Source organism: Camellia sinensis, chromosome 8 (assembly GCF_055761805.1).
Source record: "Camellia sinensis isolate YWXY chromosome 8, ASM5576180v1, whole genome shotgun sequence".
Lineage (NCBI taxonomy): Eukaryota > Viridiplantae > Streptophyta > Magnoliopsida > Ericales > Theaceae > Camellia > Camellia sinensis.
This window is the reverse complement of record NC_138968.1, coordinates 192,059,968-192,083,598: the sequence shown is the minus strand read 5'-3', so window position 1 is coordinate 192,083,598 and position 23,631 is coordinate 192,059,968. Positions and strand designations below refer to the sequence as shown.

The 23,631-nt window shown below is 36.9% G+C and overlaps 1 protein-coding gene, 1 long non-coding RNA gene and 1 pseudogene across 2 annotated transcripts in view; 1 reads left to right on the top strand and 2 right to left on the bottom strand.

Annotated features, from left to right (window-relative positions):
• The window catches only part of LOC145797406 (uncharacterized), a 15,274-nt gene extending 12,809 nt beyond the window's left edge, over positions 1 to 2,465 (bottom strand). The window contains exon 1 of the long non-coding RNA XR_014338929.1: positions 2,337 to 2,465. This is a non-coding gene — a long non-coding RNA (uncharacterized LOC145797406). The remainder of the gene's footprint in view (positions 1 to 2,336) is intronic.
• LOC145797405 (cytochrome P450 71D10-like) lies at positions 2,114 to 23,631 on the top strand (annotated as a pseudogene).
• Positions 10,790 to 20,997, bottom strand: LOC145797456 (uncharacterized). Its single transcript, XM_082884601.1, has 10 exons — positions 20,866 to 20,997; positions 16,174 to 16,411; positions 16,047 to 16,076; positions 15,883 to 15,957; positions 15,707 to 15,790; positions 15,420 to 15,626; positions 15,251 to 15,340; positions 15,069 to 15,155; positions 14,632 to 14,973; positions 10,790 to 10,804 (listed from the first exon to the last, which is right to left on the bottom strand). The coding sequence occupies exons 2-10, from the start codon at positions 16,186 to 16,188 to the stop codon at positions 10,790 to 10,792; spliced, it is 945 nt and encodes a 314-aa protein (XP_082740727.1). The 5' UTR covers positions 16,189 to 16,411; positions 20,866 to 20,997.

Sequence of the window (23,631 nt, the reverse complement as noted above, 5' to 3'; positions counted from 1 at the left end):
AAAATTAGATTTAAACCCAAATTCAGGGGATATTTAGGCCTTGGATAGGTTGGAGGGCCGAACCTCAGCTTGGGCTCGAGCTTGGGCCAAGACTGGATGGGCTTGAACATTTTTTTTAATTTTTTTTTCTATTTTTTTAACTAAAATTTTATTCTTTTCCACAAAAAATGACACTGGGCCTTTGGCGGGCCGGTCCTCAAGCCGGGTTTTGAGTAGGTTTGGAATGAACGGATGGGTTGCGCCGTAGGACGGGCTTAGGGGTCGGACCGGGTTTCAAAATGATAGCTCAAGGTCTCGAGTTGGGCCCGAAACCGGGCCTAATCGGGCTAGGCCCACCCACGCCGGCCGCGTGTCATTTTTACACCCCTACACCTCATATACTTGCTTCACGTGAAAAATTATACTATAGTCTCGAAGTACCACATGACCATACTTTCTCACATATCACCATTCATTATATCTTCTTATGTACCTCAATCACCTAACACAAATAATCTATACTCCACCTTCTCCATTAATCGTTTTATCATAGAGCACCATAACTCCCAAACTATTAAATAATCACCTGTTTCACGTGGATTGAATATTTGCTCTCTCTGGTTGCCCAAATTTTTTGAATTCCTCAATGCAAAAGACTTTGATATTTATTTATTTACCCATTAATTATCAACCATTTCTGGTCACTAGTTTCAACCTGCAATTTTGCCTTAGTTATCATAGATTGTATAATAATATATATATATACTACGTTTGGATGGCAGAAATAAAAACAGAGATTAAGAATTTAAATTTCTAATTAGAGAAGTAACAAATGCTTCCATGCTTATTATTAATATAACAATTCGTGGTTTTTGGTGTTGTTTCAAAATGCATAAAAGTTTATGACCAATATGATAAACTTTAAGCTATTTTCTGATAAAATGTTTTTCGGAAAATAAAAGGAAAAATCATAAGAAACTCCTTTGCCGGGTAAAAGTCTTAAATATTTTTTAATATACTTTTTTTTTTTTAACATCGAACCAAACAGTCAATGAATGCAATAATATGCCCAACCATTTTGATAAGAATAAAGTTATATATACCCATTATACTAATTAGTAATATAACTTTAAAAATTTTAAATTTTTATAATTTATATAATGAATACGATTCATAATGTTAATTAATTAATATGTATAACAGTACTGTTTTGATAACGATATTGACTGCACATTGTGTGATGATAACGACACAGACACAGTCTAAGATAAAATAAATAAATAAAAAAAAAAATCTCACAAATATAAATAATAATAAAAAATTCAAAACCGGAAATGTATCATTCTAGGTGGGGGCATGTGTATTTTGAAGGGCGGGGCTGCATGGATGTGAATGTGAGTGGTGTACATCATGGTTTTAAAAATCGGATCGAATTGACCGGTTCGACCGGTTGAACCGTCGACCGGTCGGGATTTCGGTCCGAATATATCTTCTGGGGACATGTGTATCTTTCTTTCTTATTATATATATATATATATATATATAAAAACTTTAATTGAAAACTCTTTTTCAATGGTCTCCTCTTGTGAGGAATCCCATTAAGAGTTTGAAATTATTGTAAAAGTCTCTATTTATTTATAAGAAAAAAAATCTTTCAAAAAAACTCAAAAAATTCATGTGGGATTCAATCAAATTTATTGGAGGGGGAATTGAAATTTTGATATCCCTCCAAAATTTTAGTTCTTCTTTCAATTAAATTATTTGAATTAAAACATATGGAGGGAATATTGAATATTTGATTTTCTCTTCCATAATTAAAATTATTAATATTTTAAAATATATTATTATATTTTTTAGTAAAAAAAATATTAGGAAAAATATTTAAGATAATTTAATAATTTATTTTTTTAATTTTTAATTTTATTACTTATATTTTTATTTAAATATAAATTTAATATATTTATTACGTCACGGTTCGATTCTGGTTCAACCCAACTGTTAAACCAGTGATACATTCATCCGATCACTTTTTCAGTTCGACCACCGGTCCGATTTTTAAGACATTGGTGTACATGGGCGTGGGCACTACTGGCCATGGGACATGTGGTAGAGCGCTAATAGACAGCATTGTGCATTGTCATGGGACAAACTCGGCTTTCATTCGGTTGACGTGTGCACTTGGACTTTTGTGATTATAATACAATATTTTCATGCTTTGTACTTACTAGTAATTTGACCAATTTAAATCACTTATGTCCAAGTTATTAGGAATATTTAATAATATTACGCTAACAGATTCTGTAAAACAAATGTGTAATTCTGATAATAAAATGCACGTTTCCTAGTAAGATGCTAACCTCTCTGCAATATCACCTCAATGGAGCTTCAGTTTCCATCACCACCTCTCCTCTTGGCCTTCCTGCTCTTCATTTTCATGGTACTCAAAATCTTGATTAACACAACCAAACCCAATAGCTCAACTTCAAAGCTCCCTCCAGGGCCATGGCAACTACCTCTCATAGGTAACGTACACCAGCTTGCTGTCTCATCACTACCCCGCCACACCTTGACAAACTTAGCCACAAAACATGGACCTTTGATGCATCTCCTCCTCGGCGAAGTCTCTACCATCGTTGTCTCCTCCCTGAAATTGCCGAACAGGTCATGAAAACCCATCACCTCGTCTTCGCTCAAAGGCCATACCTTCTCGCTTCTCAGATTCTCTCTTACGGTTCCACAAACATTGGGTTTTCCCCATACGGTGAATACCGGCGACAACTCCGAAAGATTTGCACAACGGAGCTTCTGAGCTCGAAGCGCGTCGAAACGTTCCGGGGAATTAGGGAAGAGGAGGTGATGAATTTTGTGAGAGATATTTCGTCGAACACAGGGTCGGCAATCAATCTGAGCAAGAGAATTTTCTCACATACCTATGGGGTTACTGGTAGAGCTGCTTTTGGGAAGAAAAACAGAGATCAAGAAGAGTTCATGGAAGCTATGGACGAACTTGTAGCGTTGTTTGGAGGGTTCAGTGTTGCTGATATGTACCCATCGGTGAAATTGCTTCAGGTGATGAGCGGAATGAGAAGAAAGCTTGAGAAATTGCATAAGAGAGTCGATCAGATACTTGAAAACATTGTTAACGAGCACAGAGAGAAGAAGACAGAGAGAAAGAGTGGGAGAGGAGAAGCAGAGGACCTGGTTGATGTTCTTCTGAGAGTTCAGAAAGATGGAGAGCTTGAATTTCCATTGACAGACGACAACATCAAAGCTGTCATCTTGGTTAGTATACAGCCTGACTCTAGCTTCATTAGAGACTGGTTTAAATTTCGGGATCCATTATTATTTATTTATTTATTCAGTATGGTGCCACATTTCAGGGTGTGTAAATCAATCGAATCTAATCTAAATTGCAGGTTTTATTTTTAAGTCACGGTTTTGATTTTGATCTGAAAATGATAAAATCTTTCAAATCGATCTGATTTCTAATTCTAACGTTTTGGTTAGGGTAGTGAATCGAACGGAATCATCATATATTTATTTATTATTTTTATTTTAAAAAATTAAAATATAAAATGCTGATAAACTCTAATCAACTTAAATTTAATCAAACTAATTGTTATTGGTTTGTTTATTAACATAAAATACATATCATATTTATTGTTACATAAAATTTCTAAAATCTCTAAAATCTTAAATCGAATTGAATTAAACCGATTTATATAGTTCAATTTCACAAGTTGACGGCTCGATTACGATTCTAATTTTTTTGAAACCGTAAAAAACAATTCAATTTTTAGTTTACTCTTAAACAATTCAATCTGATCAGTGTACACTCAACCATATAACACCCCATTTTTGTCCTAATGAGGTGGGTGGGTGGGTGGGTGGGTGGGAGAGAAAGAGAGAGAGAAAATGAGGGATAAGGGGTGTGAGTGGGGGTGTAATTTTGGCCCGTGGCCCGCGGGCGGCCCGAAGCCCGCCCAGTCCGTTTAGGCTCGGGCCCAAGCTCAGCCCAAGACCTTGGCCCAAGGCCTGGGCCATCGTTTTGAAGCCCGGCCCGCCCGGGGCACCCGAGGCCTAATGTTATTTTTAATGGAAAATAATAAAATTTTGGTGGAAAAAATAAAAAAATTTTAAAAAATTGTTTAGATCCGCCCAAGCCCGCCCAAAGCCCGAGCCCAGGTCAAAGCCCGAGATTCGGCCCATTGGCCCGCCCAAAGCCCGAATACCCCTAAGCCTGGGCCTGGGCCTAGTTTTTCTGACCCGTGGCCCGGCCCGGTCCTGCCCCATTTTTGGCGGGAGCCCGCAAGGTCCAACATGGGCCAGGCCAGGCCAAAATTACACCCCTAAGTGTGAGTTCACCTCTTCACATGAGCCATTTTATGTCATTGGAGGTGAATTGAAAATGCTCAATTAAAGCTCTCAAGTATTATTATTTATTTATTTATTTAAGGACATGTTTGATTGTATAGATTAGAGCATGAGATTGAGATTATTAATTCGTGAGCACAATTATCCTATGTTTGTTTTAACATTTTAGCTTAAGATTATTAATCAAATGGATAATTAATCCAACAAATTTGTAGAATTATTAATAATGGGGTAATGGTGAGATTATTAATCCTATGGATAATTTATCTTATTAATCCAATTAGATAGTGAATAACACATTAATTTGATAGGATTATTAATAACTCACTATTAGTCTTGTGAATCAAACATGGCCAAAATATATTAAGGCCTCATTTGAAAAGTGACTTATAAGTTAGCTTATTAGTTTATTAACTTATTTGGATTATATTATATCTTTATTTTTTATATATTTTTTTATAATAAGCCAAAATATTAACTTATAAGCTGCTTCCAAAACAATCTTAAGAATGTAATTATCAATTTAGGGAGCCGTACGGTGATGCTAGGGCTCAAATTAGTGCAGGATATATGTCTCTAAGGCCTTGTTTGGCATAAATTTTTTAGTTAAAATAATTAATAAAGAAAAAAAAAAGTTATTTTAGCGAATAAGAAAAAATATCACATTCAAATTATAATCATTTTATTTTTCTTTCACAATCATAAAATCAAGGGAAATTTATCAGAAAGTCCCATATGGCGAAATTATATTCCATTTGGTCCCATGAATAATTTGTTTGATTGAGCAGTCCATGATAGTAGAGATATCTTACTGATAACTCATTTTTTAAATTATATTGTTATGTGGGGGACAAATATGCCCTCACATCAATTATGGGACACCAACAGTGCTCAAAAAGAAAAACAGAGGGACCATTTGATGATGTGAATAATGATCGAGAAACCCCCTGATCGACGTGAACAATGGGCACAAGATGATCGTCAATCCGGAAGGTCGGTGTACCACGTCGGCCCTACGGATCTTCTTCTTGGTATCGAAAACATCGTTTTTGTCGTTGTTCTTGATGTCGGTTGAAGCTTCGGTGATAGGGGAGTCTTCGATGGTCTTAGATTCGTCGATCGAAGCGTCGTTGCTAGGAGGATCTGAGGGTGGCTGGTCCTGTAGTTGTCCTAGGTCAGGGGTTTTACTATGATTTTCCTCTTTCTGCGTGGTTGGGATCGGGATCGAGATCGGGGTCGCGGTCGCCATTAATGTAGTTGATAAATGATGTGATGAGAGAGAGAGAGAGAGAGAGAGAGAGAGAGAGAGAGAGAGAGAGAGACGAAGGAGTTGGGTAGCTAATTTGGGACGAGAATCGGTGGGATTGGCTGAAGAACGATGGAATCGCTGGGATGAGAATCGGTGGAATCGGTGAGATTGAGAACCAGATCTGTGAGCCTTAGGGTTCCACACACCAACCAGATCATTCACAACACTCCACCTGATCTGTGAACCTTAGGGTTCCACACACCAACCTTAACCCATACAAATTGTTCCTACAAAATCTCTCCAAAAAATCCTCTGAATATGGAAAGTGGGAGGCAATCACAAATTTTTTGCAAATTCAAACACAAAACATGACCGTGTTCTACGTCGTCTATGAACGATTTCCACACCACCGCTTCAAATCATTCACAGCACTCCATCAGATCTGTGAACCTGCGTGAACCCAACCAATGATAAGGTTCACGTTGAAACGTCACAAATGTCAATTGGAGAACAAAGGGCCAATATGTGGGAAAGAAGAAACGTGACACAACCCACGTCACAAAAAAAAAAAGGGGGGGGGGGTTCAAATTACTTGTGTTCACGTCACAAAGAAACGTGACACAACCCACGTCATGAAAAAAAAAAAAGGGGGGGTTCAAATTACTTGTGTTCACGTCACAACCCACATCTCATGTTTTGAGTGTTACACACTTACTAAATTAAAAAACGTATTAGTGTGCTTTTTCGATTAGCGTGACATACAAACACCCATTCACCTTATCCCATACAAACCCACACCAAATGTCAATCAATAATACTAGTTGGGGCAAAATTGTCAACAAACAAATTAAGCGACTACCCAGTCACTAAGAAAACATTCAGGACCTTATGGATTACAAGTCCACAAAATGGGATTTACTGGTCAATTCTCCTAAAATGAACTAAAAAAAAAACTATTATTTCAAACATAACTTTTTTCCCTATGCTAAAATAATTAAATAATCAAAAATTCAAGTTAAAAAGGCCTATCACAAACAAACGAGCACTAACTACGGGACCTGCACTATTTTTTAAATTTATATTTATTATTTATTTTTTTTAAATATAAATATTATAAAATTATCTGATTGTAATTATAAGGTAAATGTAAAACCTTTCATAGATAATTTTAAAATCAACCATTTTAATCATTATAGGGGTCTTCTTATTGAACGGTATATTCCATCAACCCAATCTTCTTACGAGACTGAAAAATTTCTTAGTTCGTTATGAATAAAGGATTGTTTTGCAACAATCTAAAATAACATAGTTATTGTCATTTTATATTATTTCAATTACATTATTTCTTTTTTAAATCACATTATTTTCCTATTTTTGTATGCATATATTTTCATTAAAAAATAAAAAAATATTAAAATAATCTAGGGTAAATTACACTAACACCCACTAAGATTTATATTTATTACAGTTTTCCTCTCATCTTTTGAAAATTACATCTCTCCCCTGAGGTTTAAAGTTTCATTACAGATTTCTCCCAAAGCAATTTAATTTTTTTAAATACCAATTTTGCCCTCACTAAGTAAATTACATTGACACCCCTCACATTTTAGAAATTACAATCCCTTCCCTAAGGTTTAAAGTAGTATTACCAATTGCCCCATCAGTTAGTATTAGTTGAAGAAAAAAAAATTCATTGGGAAAAAAATTATTTGAAAAAAATTTTGTTAGTAAAATTTTTAAATTTTTGTTTAAAAACCAATGTAAACTCATTTTTCGAATTTGCGTTTTTTCCTCAAATTTACAAACTGAGACAATCATTTATAAACCAAAAAAATTATTAAATAAGTTTTATGACAGTTTTTAAAATTTTTGTAAATATAAATTGAAAACTGAAAACTGAAAACGAAATGGTTACCAAACAGGCCTCGGATGGTAAAAATGTCGTAAAATTAACAAATAATTAAATAAGTTACCAATGTAAAAAATGACTTATCAAAAGATTCTTAGGATATGTATGATTCAATTTTTAGAATTGTTTTTTTTTAAAATTAAAAATTAATTTGGTTAAGAAATAAAAAAATAAAAAAATAATTATCATTTAAGTGTAAAAAATAATTATCATTTTAACTTTTGGGCAGGTTATATACATACATATGGTTATTTCAATTTAATTTGAAAAAATTTATTTTTAACCACTCGAAAGATAAAAATTAAATAAAAATAATAATTATTTTTTATTTATTATTTTTTAACCAAATTAATTTTTAATTTTTTTTAAAAAATTCTAAAAATCAAACCATACATAGCCTAAGAATCTTTTGATAAGTCATTTCTTACGTTGTTAACCTATTTAATTATTTGTTAATTTTACGACGTTTTTACCATTTGAAACCTGTTTGGTAACCATTTCGTTTTCAGTTTTCAATTTTCAATTTATATTTGCAAAAATTTTAAAAACTGTCATAAAAACTTCTTTGATAATTTTTTTGATTTATAAATGGTTGTCTCAGTTTGTAAATTTAAGGAAAAAAAACATAAATTCAAAAAATGAGCTTACGTTGGTTTTTAAACAGAAATTTAAAAATTTTGCAAACAAAATTTTTTTTCAATTAATTTTTTTTTTCAATTAATTTTTTTTCCAACTAATACTAACCAAGGGAGTAATTGGTAATGTTACTTTAAACGTTAGGGAGGAGATTGTAATTTTTAAAATGTGAGAGGTGTGAATGTAATTTACCCAGTGAGGACAAAATTGGTATTTAAAAAAATTAAATTGTTGAGAGTGGAATCTGTAATGAAACTTTAAACCTCAGGGAAGAGATTTAATTTCTAAAAGGTGAAGGGAGAACTATATAAACATCAGAAAGTGTCAGTGTAATTTATCCAATAATCTATTATCAAACAACCCCTAAATAGAATGTTAATTTCGTGACTTTTTTGTTAGCCCCACATCCTAGTTTAATTCAAAAAAAAATTCTTCAAAATTTTGAATAATTATTCGGCCAAATTTGCTTTTTGTTTTACTTGCGCAGCTACCATAGCTACATGAATAGTTTTGAGAGGTGAAGTTAGCTATTTTTTATTTTAAATTTTCAAATATTTATTTATTATATATATTTATTTTTGATTGAATTTATACTTTTAGAGTATACTTTCTCAAATTTTATTTTCACAAAATTTCTCAATTTTCCAACCGAGAAACCTTTTGAAATTTGAAAAATTTATTGATTTCTTAAAAAAAGATCAATTTGTTACTATTTCTTCTGAGAAATTTCTTGATTTATTGTAAATTTGTAATTGTAATTGAAAATTTAGAAAATCAAGAAATTTCTCAGTTTTCAAAAAATTTCTTATTGCAAAAATTGAAAAATTTTGTTTAAAAAAAAGTAGAGAAATTTCTCAATGCAAAAACTCATAAATTTCTCAACAAGCGTAATATAGATTTTGTTTGATAGATTCCCTACAAAAAAAATTCTAAAAATATTAGGTTGTGTTTGGTTATGTGTTCTAAACACATTTCCACCCACTTATTTGAAGGTGGTGTTTGTTTTGAGCTTTCAAATTAAAATTCCACACCTACTTTTGAAAACTCCTTTCCAGACAAAAATTTTTGACTAACCCGGTCGTCCTCCTGAACGTCCGGCCGGTTGACCGGAACAGTGGTCGGTTTTTTTTTTTTTTTTCCCTCTAAGGCACATGTTATTTTTATATTGTAAATAAAAAATATTTTCAAAATATTTTTAATTTTTATATGAGCTTCGAATCAAATTTTGGGTTGTGTGTTTGGTTATGAGTTGTAAATTTTTTAATCAAATAACTTTTCTAATTTCAAAAACTCAAACCCCTTCCAAAACTCTTTTCAAAACTCATAACTAAACAAATTTTTTACGCTCAAATTATAATTCCAAAACTCACAAACTCAAAATACAACTCTATTTTCAAATCATTTTTAGAAAATTTTATCAAACGCTACTTCAATTTTCAAGTGTGCACATCATTTCAATACGGCTATATGTTGCATGCATCTTATTTTAGGGCATTCGTTAAAGGTTTGAGATTAACATTGATGTGTTGTTTCATTTTTCTTGCTTTCACATTGCTATGCATAGCTTCAAAAGATACATAGGCATGAAGATGGGAAACTATTTTTTGAAGAATTCCTAGCAATATCAATAACCTAAATTGAATACCATCAACCACATTCCAAGACATTTTCAGTGCTGGAAGCGAGACATCATCAGGAGTTATAGAGTGGGCAATGTCAGAAATGCTAAAAAACCTAGAAATGATGAAAAGGGCACAAGCTGAGGTAAGACATGTTTGATAGAAAAAGAAATGTCGATGAAACTTGCCTTCATGCAGTACAAAAAAAAGTGTTTTTTGCGACGGCAAAACGCCGTCGCAAATGGTCCGTGCGCCGTCTCTAATACTTTTTGCGACGGTAATTTGGTTTTTTGCGACGGCAGGTGGGGGTCGCGACAAAGGGCGTTGCAAAAGGGATTTAGCGACGGTAAGTGCCGTCACCATTGTTTTTTGCGACGGGAGTCTGCCTTTTTTGCGACGGCAATGTTCTGTCGCCAAAAGTGGAAGAAAATCTGAGTTTTTGCGACGACACACTATTTCCGTCGCTAAAAAAGGTTTTTTGAGACGGCAAGAATGTCGTCGCTAAAAGTGTCGTAGCTGATACTATTGCCGACGGCAGCCTGAGCCGTCGCTAAAGGTTTTATTTTAAATTACATTGCGTAGCTTTTGCGACAGTATGGCTGCCGTCGCAAAAGCCTCCAAAAATTTTTTTGCGACGGGTTATTATGCCGTCTCAAAAAAAAAAAAAAAAAAACCTGTTGGGAAATTATTAAAAAAATTAAAATAACCTGTATTAAATGAAAAATAACTATAAAAAAATCAAAAAATTACATAATAATATAAATACATACATAAACAAAAGTTGACAAATAATGAAAATTCATAATGTTGTTCCATTCATAACAATACAGAAATAAAAATTCATAAAAACAAAAATTATGCCACTACATAATGTCGCATACTACATACATAATGTTATTCACAAATTTAAATAACATAAATCAAAATCAAAACCAAAAGTTTTCGTCTTGATTCTTTCGTGGGTTACAAAAACAAAAGTTGGTCATAATCTTTATACGCCCGCATTTCACAAGAAACAAACTGCTACTCAGGAAATATCTGAAAAAAACAAGAAAAAAATAATTAATAACCATATAATGGTGTTAATATTTTAATTATAGAAAAGTATAAAAAAAATTGACTACTATATAATTAGAAAGATAGTTTAGTAAATAATTTTGACTAGACCGAAATACGGCTCTAACTCCCAAACCGGGAACCCGATTCGAGCCCCGTCTTCTCCCACAAGTCTCTCGTGCCTAGGCGGTCGCGTGTGCCAAGTTTCGTGCTCAACCGACGCCGTTTGGTGATCTTGGAGAATTAACGCCTCGAATTCAAGTTTCTTAAGGAACTAGTTTGCCTAAAGTGAAATCCGACTCTAACTCCCAAACCGGGAACCCGATTCGAGCCCCGTCTTCTCCCACAAGTCTCTCGTGCCTAGGCGGTCGCGTGTGCCAAGTTTCGTGCTAAACCGACGCCGTTTGGTGATTTTGGAGCATTAACGCCTCGAATTCAAGTTTCTTAAGGAACTAGTTTGCCTAAAGTGAAATATGGCTCTAACTCCCAAACCGGGAACCCGATTCGAGCCTCGTCTTCTCCCACAAGTCTCTCGTGCCTAGGCGGTCGCGTGTCCCAAGTTTCGTGCTCAACCGACGCCGTTTGGTGATTTTGGGGCGTTAACACCTCGAATTCAAGTTTCTTAAGGAAGTAGTTTGCCTAAAGTGAAATCCGGCTCTAACTCCCAAACCAGGAACCCGATTCGAGCCCCGTCTTCTCCCACAAGTCTCTCGTACCTAGGCGGTCGCGTGTGCCAAGTTTCATGCTCAACCGATGCCGTTTGGTGATTTTTGGGCGTTAACGCCTCGAATTCAAGTTTCTTAAGGAACTAGTTTGCCTAAAGTGAAATTCGGCTCTAACTCCCAAACCGGGAACCCGATTCGAGCCCCATCTTCTCCCACAAGTCTCTCGTGCCAAGGCGGTCGCGTGTGCCAAGTTTCGTGCTCAACCGACGCCGTTTGGTGATTTTGGGGCGTTAACACCTCAAATTCAAGTTTCTTAAGGAAGTAGTTCACCTAAAGTGAAATCCGGCTCTAACTCCCAAATCGGGAACACGATTCGAGCCCCGTCTTGTCCCACAAGTCTCTCGTGCCTAGGCGGTCGCGTGTGCCAAGTTTCGTGCTCAACCGATGCCATTTGGTGATTTTGGGGCGTTAACACCTCGAATTCAAGTTTCTTAAGGAAGTAGTTTGCCTAAAGTGAAATCCGGCTCTAACTCCCAAACCGGGAACCCGATTCGAGCCCCGTCTTCTCCCACAAGTCTCTCATGCCTAGGCGGTCGCACGTGCCAAGTTTCGGGCTAAACCGACGCTGTTTGGTGATTTTGGAGCATTAACGCCTCGAATTCAAGTTTCTTAAGGAACTAGTTTGCCTAAAGTGAAATCCGGCTCTAACTCCCAAACCGGGAACCCGATTCGAGCCCCGTCTTCTCCCACAAGTCTCTCGTGCCTAGGCGGTCGCGTGTGCCAAGTTTCGTGCTCAACCGACGCCGTTTGGTGATTTTGGGGCGTTAACACCTCGAATTCAAGTTTCTTAAGGAAGTAGTTTATCTAAAGTGAAATCCGGCTTTAACTCCCAAACCGGGAACCCGATTCGAGCCCCGTCTTCTCCCACAAGTCTCTCGTGCCTAGGCGGTTGCGTGTGCCAAGTTTCGTGCTCAACCGACGTCGTTTGGTGATTTTGGGGCGTTAACACCTCGAATTCAAGTTTCTTAGGAAAGTAGTTTGCCTAAAGTAAAATCCGGCACTAACTCCCAAATCGGGAACCCGATTCGAGCCCCGTCTTCTCCCACAAGTCTCTCGTGCCTAGGCGGTCGCGTGTGCCAAGTTTCGTGCTCAACCGACGCCGTTTGGTGATTTTCGAGCGTTAACACCTCGAATTCAAGTTTCTTAAGGAAGTAGTTTGTCTAAAGTGAAATCCGGCTCTAACTCCCAAACCGGGAACCCGATTCGAGCCCCGTCTTCTCCCATAAGTCTCTCCTGCCTAGGCGGTCGCGTGTGCCAAGTTTCGTGCTCAACCGACGCCGTTTGGTGATTTTGGGGCGTTAACACCTCGAATTCAAGTTTCTTAAGGAAGTAGTTTGCCTAAAGTAAAATCCGGCTCTAACTCCCAAACCGGGAACTCGATTCGAGCCCCGTCTTCTCCCACAAGTCTCTCGTGCCTAGGCGGTCGCGTGTGCCAAGTTTCGTGCTCAACCGACGCCGTTTGGTGATTTTGGGGCGTTAACACCTCGAATTCAAGTTTCTTAAGGAAGTAGTTTGTCTAAAGTGAAATCCGGCTCTAACTCCCAAACCGGGAACCCGATTCGAGCCCCGTCTTCTCCCAAAAGTCTCTCGTGCCTAGGCGGTCGCGTGTGCCAAGTTTCGTGCTCAACCGACGCCGTTTGGTGATTTTGGGGCGTTAATACCTCGAATTCAAGTTTCTAAACGAAGTAGTTTGCCTAAAGTGAAATTCGGCTCTAACTCCCAAACTGGGAACTCGATTCGAGCCCCGTCTTCTCCCACAAGTCTCTCGTGCCTAGGCGGTCGCGTGTGCCAAGTTTCGTGCTCAACCGACGCCGTGTGGTGATTTTGGGGCGTTAACACCTTGAATTCAAGTTTCTTAAGGAAGTAGTTTGCCTAAAGTGAAATCCGGCTCTAACTCCCAAACCGGGAACTCGATTCGAGCCCCGTCTTCTTCCACAAGTCTCTCGTGCCTAGGCGGTCGCGTGTGCCAAGTTTCGTGCTCAACCGACGCCGTTTGGTGATTTTGGGGCGTTAACACCTCGAATTCAATTTTCTAAACGAAGTAGTTTGCCTAAAGTGAAATCCGGCTCTAACTCCCAAACCGGGAACTCGATTCGAGCCCCGTCTTCTCCCACAAGTCTCTCATACCTAGGCGGTCGCGTGTGCCAAGTTTCGTGCTCAACCGACGCCGTTTGGTGATTTTGTGGCGTTAACACCTCAAATTCAAGTTTCTTAAGGAAGTAGTTTACCTAAAGTGAAATCCGGCTTTAACTCCCAAACCGGGAACCCGATTCGAGCCCCGTCTTCTCCCACAAGTCTCTCGTGCCTAGGCGGTCGCGTGTGCCAAGTTTCGTGCTCAACCGACGTCGTTTGGTGATTTTGGGGCGTTAACACCTCGAATTCAAGTTTCTTAAGGAAGTAGTTTGCCTAAAGTAAAATCCGGCTCTAACTCCCAAACCAGGAACCCGATTCGAGCCCCGTCTTCTCCCACAAGTCTCTCCTGCCTAGGCGGTCGCGTGTGCCAAGTTTCGTGCTCAACCGACGCCGTTTGGTGATTTTAGGGCGTTAACACCTCGAATTCAAGTTTCTTAAGGAAGTAGTTTACCTAAAGTGAAATCCGGCTCTAACTCCCAAACCGGGAACCCGGTTCGAGCCCCGTCTTCTCCCACAAGTCTCTCGTGCCTAGGCGGTCGTGTGTGCCAAGTTTCGTGCTCAACCGACACCGTTTGGTGATTTTGGGGCGTTAACACCTCGAATTGAAGTTTCTTAAGGAAGTAGTTTACCTAAAGTGAAATCCGGCTCTAACTCCCAAACTGGGAACCCGATTCGAGCCCCGTTTTCTCCCACAAGTCTCTCTTTAACTTAGAATGTCTAAATTATGCAAATATGCATTTTAGCTTAGAATGCAAAGATACATTTTATACCTGATCTTCTGGGGGTGGTGTATATGGATTCTCGTCTTCTGCAGATTTCCTAAATGCCCGGTGGCCACTCAATGCATCAGGAACCTATGATAGTCAATACATAATGTGGTAATCATATTCGAATTTTATACATAATCTTGTGTGAAAATTTAACTGTCAAACAATTTAATTTATATCGAACCTGTCTGTTGGGATCCACACTTGCCCCCTGTGACACTAAGGCCATCATCTCAGCTCTCATCTGCTGTAAATGTGTAGAGAACTCTGCTCGCAGCTCCTCCCTCAACTCATCCCTTAGCTCTGCACGAACCTTCTGCGTGATCTGATCAATAGTCAATGGCTGGGGTGTTGATTGTGATGGCCCAGCACCATCTTTATATACCGCTCTCCGAGGCACAATTCTCCCGTATGTGCGACAATATCCATGTCCGTCATGACCTATCAACTCATGGAAAATGGCATTCCTAGCCTCCAAAGTCCGACCATCCTCAGGTAGCATAGAGAGTTGACGATTAAACTCATCCTGTATTGAATAAGACATTCAAGTATATGCCAAATTAAGATGGTTGACACACAAAAAATAAACTTTAAATGCAATCAAAGGTGTTTGGAAACTACCAAGGTCTGAATAACCTCTGGGTCATCTACTCTACGTGTCATAAGCCAAACATTCATCTTATCAGTATACTCTCCCTTACTGGTCATCTGCATTTTTTTAGAAATATGAAAATTAGAATGTAAATAATTTGTAAATATACAATGTTTATTTATATACAAAAATATAACAATAAAATGTAAACCTCATGCCGTATCTGAGAGAAAGTAGTACGCCCTGTGGTATGAGCTATGCCGTGAGCTCGCCGATTTTTAGCGTTCCTACTTGCGATTTTCTATAACAGGTTCGACAAATGTGAGTATGTAAATATGATTTGTATGTTTACATATCATAAATATAACTTATTTGTATACCTCAGCATCGGAAGTACGCCAATACTCCACAAGTTCTTCCCACTGGCTTGGCACAATGTGCATAGGAACATCATCCTTCAGATTAGGATCAGAACTTCTAGGCTTGAAATACTTAGCCTTAAGCTTGTTCTTGTGATCCTTCCATATGCTATTGCAGTTTTTCATGCAGATTGGCTTGTACTCCTCTGGACATATATTCAAATTGTCCTATAAAACACAATTTCAAAGTTTAAATAATAATAACACAATTTTGGAATTCAAATTTGTGGACAAAAATATACTTTTACCTTCACATCCTTCCAGATAGCATCAATAATATCATCAGGCACATTGTTCCAGTCAAGAAAAGTAAGAGAAACAATGTTACCATTCTGCACAATAATGCCAAGTTGAGTAGTTAACTTAGCCACGTTATTCCCTATTGGGCAGTAATTTCCATCAAATTATATGTCTAGCTTTTTACCAGTACCCCACTCTTTAATGCCCTTGGCACATCCTCTACCACGCCTAGTCGAGGTTGATGAAGAACTAACATGACCTGTGAGATACAATAACAATAAACAATATGCAATGGTAATAAACAAATGCAAATTTAAATAATGTGAATACAAATCATATCACATAAACCTGAGGTGGGCTGTGAAGAAGTCGAAGGGTCTGCAAAATACAATGAGAATAAACAAGTTATATATAATGAGCATAAATAAATGTATGTTTAAATAATTTTCATACAAATCAAAGCAAATTTATATACCTGCGGATGGCTCATAAGCTGATGATGATAGCTGCTGTGGTGGCACTGATGGTGGACGCACCGATGGTAGGCGTGGAGGCTGAGTACATGGTAGCTGCTGTGGTGCCACTAAAGGCCCCTCCGATAGTGGCCAATGTGATGCCTCCTCTGATGGTGGTGCTACTGATGTCCTGTTATGTAGCACATCAGACATCATGCGCCGGGGATGATCAGGCTTCCTCTTCCTTCCCATAATAATCTGCAAGCAATATAACATTAATTGACATTAGAAACATAGACAATGGTTTGTCGTCAACTATAATATGACATTAATTGAACTAATACAATTACAAAGACAAAGTAAATTAAGAAATTGATGATTAACTACAACCTTGGCCTTAATTGAATTACTAATGTTTCCACCACTATCAGCCTATTTGAACATCAACTGTTTCCCCTTCTGCGGCTTCCCTCACCCAACCAACTTCTTCATCACGAAGCATTATATTTTCTTCCAATTGTTGGCTCATGTATGGCTTGATTTGTGGATCAGTCGAACTCATATCAAATAAACCTCTTTGAGACATCTTCACCACGACTTGCCAGTCTGGCTGCTTGGGACGCCAAGATGAAAGGTTCATTGGTAATTCGATCATCTCGGTACAACAAATGATTGAAGTTCACCAACGTGAAATTGAAGACATCTTCTTTCTTTCCGTGAATGTTGTCAATCCAATCACACTTAAACAACACATGTTTATTCTCATTGGAATATCGAATCTCAACAATATCTGTCAATTGTCCATAATAGTACACAGACCCCACACGAGGATTCTTGTCTTTTCGACTAGCATAACTTATGGTATCTGCCTTCAAAGCTACACCACAATTTTGTGTGGCTCGACGATCATTCATGGCCTTTACTCGATACCGAAACCCATTCAGTATATACCCGTTGAACCTCCTTGCCAAGTTATGAGGACCATTTGCCAATAAAATAATCTCTTCATAAAATATGACATCAGTAGTCCTTCGCAAAGTTTGGACCTATTTTACACGAAAATGTAAAATTTAAAATGTAGTTCGACTTAAGTAACTAGAATCTATAGAGTTAAATACATATATGTTCCTTGAATCAAATGTGAAAAGTTTCAAAATGTTCACGCCGAAGCCGATGATCGTCAACACGAGGCATTTTGAGCTTAAGTACTTCAAGGTGTTCGCTGTGTAGATTGAAATTTTAGCAATACAAAAAATTTTGTAGAAAATTCAATAAAACATAATAAAATATTGAGTGAGTGACTTAACCTACTTTATGAATGGTTGAACCGCGCTTGTATTGAATAAGATGTACCGATGAGCTTGTACCCAAGAAGTATTATCAAGATAAAAGCTTGTGTTTTCACCAATAGCATGACCCAAATTATCAGCACCACTATAGTTCCTCACGGGTCGACTAGATTTGGTTTCCACATCATTGAGATATTGTGCAAAAAAATTCATGCATTCTTCCATAAGATATCCTTTAGCAATTGATCCTTCAGGATGAGCTCTATTACGCACGTATTGCTTCAAAGTAAGAAGATACCTCTCAATTAGATACATCCATCGAAACTGAATCGCTCCACCCAATAAGGCTCCATCAGCTAGATGTATAGGCAAGTGCTCCATTATATCAAAAAAACTCGGAGGAAATATTTTCTCTAGATGACAAAGTGTTATAGCGATACGATCTTGAATATATTGCAAATCCGTCGCACGATTCACTTTTGAACACAATTGTCTAAAGAAATTGCTAAATTCAATCAAGGGTTCAATTACATTCTTCGGTAACGATCTTCGAATTGCCAATGGAATAAGTTGTTGCATCAGAATATGACTATCGTGGCTCTTAAGACCCCCAATACTTCTATCATGTGAGCGCACACGACGTGATATATTGGATGAATAGCCGTCAGGAACTCTTACTTCCTTCAACACTTTCAAGAACAAATCTTTCTCATCCTTGGTCATCGTGAATTGTGCTGCTGGTAAATAGGCTTTATTCGACCCTCTTAACTGCAAATGTAGGGGTTTTCTAATATTCATATCTTGTAAATCACGCCGAGCATTAACGCCATCCTTCGATTTTCCCGCAACCCCTAATATTGTCCACAACACATTGTCACAAACATTCTTCTCTATATGCATCACATCGAGGTTGTGTCTTATTAGATTGTGCTCCCAATATGGCAATTCATAAAAGATACTCTTTTTCTTCCAACTGTGGGTGCGATGTCCAGCTTTCTCATTCTCTACCTGTCTCCTATGCCTCTCCTTAAGGTCATCCCTCTTGTATTGGGTTAAAATACCCTCAGATTCTAATTGTAGCAACATCTCAGTTCCAGACAACAATTTAGGTTTGAGTCGGACTTCCCGAGTACCATCAAATGATACTTTATCCTTCCGGAATTTATGGCCAGTAGGTAAAAATCTGCGATGACCCAAGTATGATTGTTTCCTACTATGCTTCAACCAACACAATGTAGTTTCCTTATTGCAACAAGGACATGCATATTCGCCTTTAGTGCTCCATCCTGACAAGTTTGCGTATGCAGGAAAATCACTAATTGTCCACAGTAAAGCTGCATGCATTTGAAACATTTGATTTGTTGATGCATCAAATGTTGACACACCCTCATTCCATAGTTCTTTCAACTCTTCAATCAACGGTTGCATGTACACATCAATCTTGTCACCAGGTCCTTTTGGGCCGTCAATAAGCACGGCTAAAATTAGAAATGGTTGCTTCATGCACATCCATGGCGGCAAGTTGTATGGAACGAGCACAACAGGCCAAGTGCTATGAACTATGTTCATCGTTCTGAATGGGTTAAAACCATCAGATGCTAAGCCAAGCCTTACACTTTGGCAATCATTACTAAACTCAATATTCCGACAGTCAAAATCTTTCCATGCAAGGGAGTCAGCAGGATGCCTGAAGACACCATCATCAGTTCGTTCCTCTGCATTGGCCGTCTTGGATGACATAAACAACCTCTGCAACCTTGGCTTTAAAGGAAAATACCTCATATGTTTTGCAGCTATTCGTTTGCCACCTTTGTTAGGACCATTTGAACCACTATCACCATTTGATTTCCATCTACAACTGTTGCATATGACACATTTATCAAGATTGGCGTCCTCGTTTCGAAACAACATGCAACTGTTGGGACATGCATCCCACGTCTCATACGTGAAGCCCAAATCTGTTGTGACCTTTTGAGCTTTATAATATGAGTCCGGGAGTTTCACACCCAACGGGAACGCCTCATTCAATAACTCAAGTAGCATGTCAACAGACTTGTCTGTCCACTGATTAAGCACCTTCAAATGTAAAAGTCGAACAATGAATGACAAAGATGTGAACTTCTGACAACCCGGATACAATTCACTTTGTGCATCTTGAAGAAGTTTGAAATACTTTGCAGTCTCTGCATTTGGACCGAGCTGGGGTTCAAATGCATGGGGATCAGGCCCCTGTGGTTCATTACCCTCAACACTTGTATCGGCATGTGGATTTCTCATAGCCCCTTGTATCATTCCAATCATATCATCCCCAATGTCTGAATTAGCTAATGTTTCATTCTCTCGATTACCATGCAAAGATACGTAAGATTCCCCGTGATTAATCCAATGTTTGTATTTTTTAAAAAAACCATTCAAAATTAGATGCTCCCGTACACCCTCTCGTACAAAATAGTATCGATTCTCACACTTCCTACACGGACAACTGATCATCGGACCTTCAACCCTATTGGTGTAGGCAAACACAAGGAATTCATCAATCCCATTAATGTATTCGCTCGACATCCTATTTGGAAAATCGATCCAACTCTTATCCATCATCTGTACACATCCACAAAAATATCTCATCAAAGTAACTCTAAATATAATACCTACGTATTCATGTACCATGATACCTATCCATCCAATTTCTCTCAAATAGGTAGGTAGTCTTATCCTAGTTAGTTATTTACCGATTTAGTAGGAGAACATAAAAAATGATATAATTTCATACTTTCTGAGTCATAACTTAAAAAATAAATAAATCATAACCAAACACCACATGAGGCACAACCAAAGATCTTATAAGTCTTAACTAAAACAATATCATAATTAACGAAGATAATTCATCATAACTAAAGAAAAAAAAATGACATAACTAATGATGCATATGATAAATGGATGTGTATGGTAGAATTCTCCAAATTATTAGTATTCCATAATACTATGCGGCATTATTTATGAACTTGATAGATGAGTTATACAAAAACACACTAATCAAGTATATTGTCTCAAAAATCATTTAATAAAAATGGATCATTATTCTGTATATTATAATTTTGAACATCACATACATAATCTTATGTATCAAAGTAGAATAAGAAAGCCCAGTCCAAGTTTCTTTTCTATCCATATATATGGAGGCCCAATTACTTTCCATACTACAAATTACTTCCACAAACACACCAGCAAAGATCAACCAGGTAACGTAAATACTTAAATGCCTCGCACGCTACATGTTGGGAACATTGTAAGATATGCTCTCCTTGAAAGAAAATGCAAAAACTACATATAATGAAATGATAGCAGAACTGCATTAGCTATGGTTATGAAGTTCACAGACTAGATAGATGTACAGTATAACCAAATTAAGCACAGAACCATTACCTGTCGATAGAGTGGTGACTGGAACTTAAAATCCACCAAAAAATAAAGGCTTCAAGTTCCTGGATCAAGTCCCGGCCTAAATTCCCAAAAGTTTATCAAATGATCAAAAAGACTACTTTCCGATACAGTTGCCTGGAAGAAAAACAGAACAAATGATAGGTACATCAATAACAGTATCAGCAGAATTAAACTCATGATTTATTTTATTATAAGACTTAAACTTTGAGTTTTTTTTTTTTCATATTATTTTTTATTGGACACTTTTTATATTATTGAGAATTGCATTACTTTAGTGATTAAGTAGTGTATATAATATGAGAAATTTGTTGGGTTATATTATGAAATTTGAAGTATACCAATGAAGTTTTTTGAAACTCTTCAATCGTGGAACTAAACTGGATTTGAACAAATTTTGCCTTGTTAATTCACAGGTTATTTCATCTTAATCTAAAACGCACACATCGACTCCCTAGACTTGTGCCACTCCCTAAACTTCTGATAATTTAACTCTTTTTCAACTTATTTAAGTAGTTCTTTTTTTAAGTTCCACGGAGAAATTGCACGAAAATCTCTTCCACCCAGAAAAAAAGCCAGAAGCACCATACTACACCGAACAAACATGAGAACCATACAAATATTAGTGTGCTGCAGAGTTGAAAAAAGACAGTGAGCTTTGTAAATGTTAGCAGGACAATCTGATGGATCATCTTTTGGGGGATTAAAGTTTCAGCTCAGGAAGGTTTCCTTTTGATCAGCAAGGGGATAACAAAAGTTGCACCTTAGGATTTCTATTCCATAGAAAGATTTTGTCAATTATCAAAAAGTTGAAATTGCAATATTCAAAGGAAACAACCAGGTAGTTCAAAACCAATATAGATGGATCACAAAACGAAATAGGAGTACCATTTACATTCGAAAATGCAAGCAGTGTTATTATAGAATACAACAAATAAAAAGAATAGACTCTTCATAGCCCATTTTTGCAATTTACAATTCCGATTACACTTTGGCCTTTCAGCATGAAAATGCACACCCTTCTTCATATAGAAAGTCAAATATATGAAAATAAACATATAGGGAGAAAATATTACAACTACAGAACTACTTTCCATGTTACCTTCCTAATTTTCATAAATGAAATCAAGTAGAGTCACTTCCTCCTGACCAAACTATTCTTGGACTAATTTGGTTGCATTTCGTGTTCAATTTTTTTTCCTAATTTTTTTTAAATATATAAAAATAGGTTGTGAATTTTTAAAAGTTTATTATTTTTCAAAAAATAAAATGATTGGAAATAATGAGTGTTTCCATAAATGTTATTATTATTTATTTAAATATACAAATTAAGTGTTATTATTTATTTTCAAAAAAATAAAATGATTGGAAAACAATGAAAACAGATTTCCATAAATGTTATTATTATTTATTTAAATATACAGATTTTATAATATCAATGTAATTAGAATTATAATGTATATATATATATAGATGATACAGATTTATCAATATATATATATATATATAGATGATACAGATTTATCAATATATATACATATTGATACAGATTTAATAATGTATATATTATCAATATATATATATATAGATGATACAGATTTATCAATATATATATATACAGAGAGAGAGAGAGAGAGAGAGAGAGAGAGAGCATACCTGTCGTCCTCGCCGCAGCACCACCGCACCACCGTTCGACGTTCGGCTTCGTAGGGATTGGGGGGAAAGAAATTGGTTTCAAACATTTAGGGATTTGGATAGGTTTTACACTTTTTGATCGAGCGGCAAGATGAATAGGGAAGAGCGGGGGCAAAAAAAATTTCACCTTTTGCGATGGTAGGTTTTACACCGTCGCAAATGTCAAGTATTTTATTCATAAAACGACGCCGTTTAAATTAGACTTTTTTGCGACGGACAATTGTCGTCGCAATATGTAAACTATTTGCGACAGCAACCGTACGCCGTCTCAAAACATTTCTTTTGGTGACGGTAAAAACATCCGTCGCTAATACTGATGCATTTACTCCCTATCCGCGCATTTTTTATTACCAACGGGGACAACGCCGTCGCTAAAGCCCTCATTTGCGACGGTTTAAGCTGCCATCGCAAAAAACCATTTTTTGCGACCGGAAAAGCGCCGTCGTTAATGCTTCCGTGTTTTTTACCCCCTTTTCTTATAGTGATGAATTGAAATACTTAAACTCAATAATCAAGGAAACATTGAGGTTACACCCCATTGTTCCTCTGTTACTTCCAAGAGAAAGCAACGAGCAATGCACGATTAGTGGATACGAAATACCTGTCAAGACCAAAGTCATTGTCAATGCGTGGGCGATTGGTAGAGATCCCAAACACTGGAACGAAACAGAGAAATTTGATCCATAGAGATTTCTCAATAGCGCAATTGATTTCAAGGGGGCATGTTTCAAATATATACCATTTGGGGCAGGAAGAAGGATATGTCCGGGCATTGCATTTGCTATTCCTAATATTGAGCTTCCACTCACACAATTGTTGTACCATTTCGATTGGAAACTCCTCGGTGGTATGAAGCAAGAAGAACTGGACATGACAGAGACCTTTGGCTTGGCTGCACGAAGAAAAAATGATCTTCAAGTGATTCCCATTCCTTATCATCCTGTTCATGTTAAATAGTGAGACCTTAATGAAGATATATATGTTCGATGCTAGTTTTATATGTTCCTATGGTATTGTAAACTTGTAATGACTATAATAAATGTGCTATCGATAGTC

What these genes read in the sequence shown, in the direction of transcription:
- LOC145797456 (XM_082884601.1), bottom strand. An exon ending in CATTAAAGAGTGGGGTACTG is followed by an intron (nt 15,791 to 15,882) that starts GTAAAAAGCTAG and finishes ATTATTGTGCAG; the next exon opens with AATGGTAACATTGTTTCTCT. An exon ending in CAGAGGTTATTCAGACCTTG is followed by an intron (nt 14,974 to 15,068) that starts GTAGTTTCCAAA and finishes TATTCAATACAG; the next exon opens with GATGAGTTTAATCGTCAACT.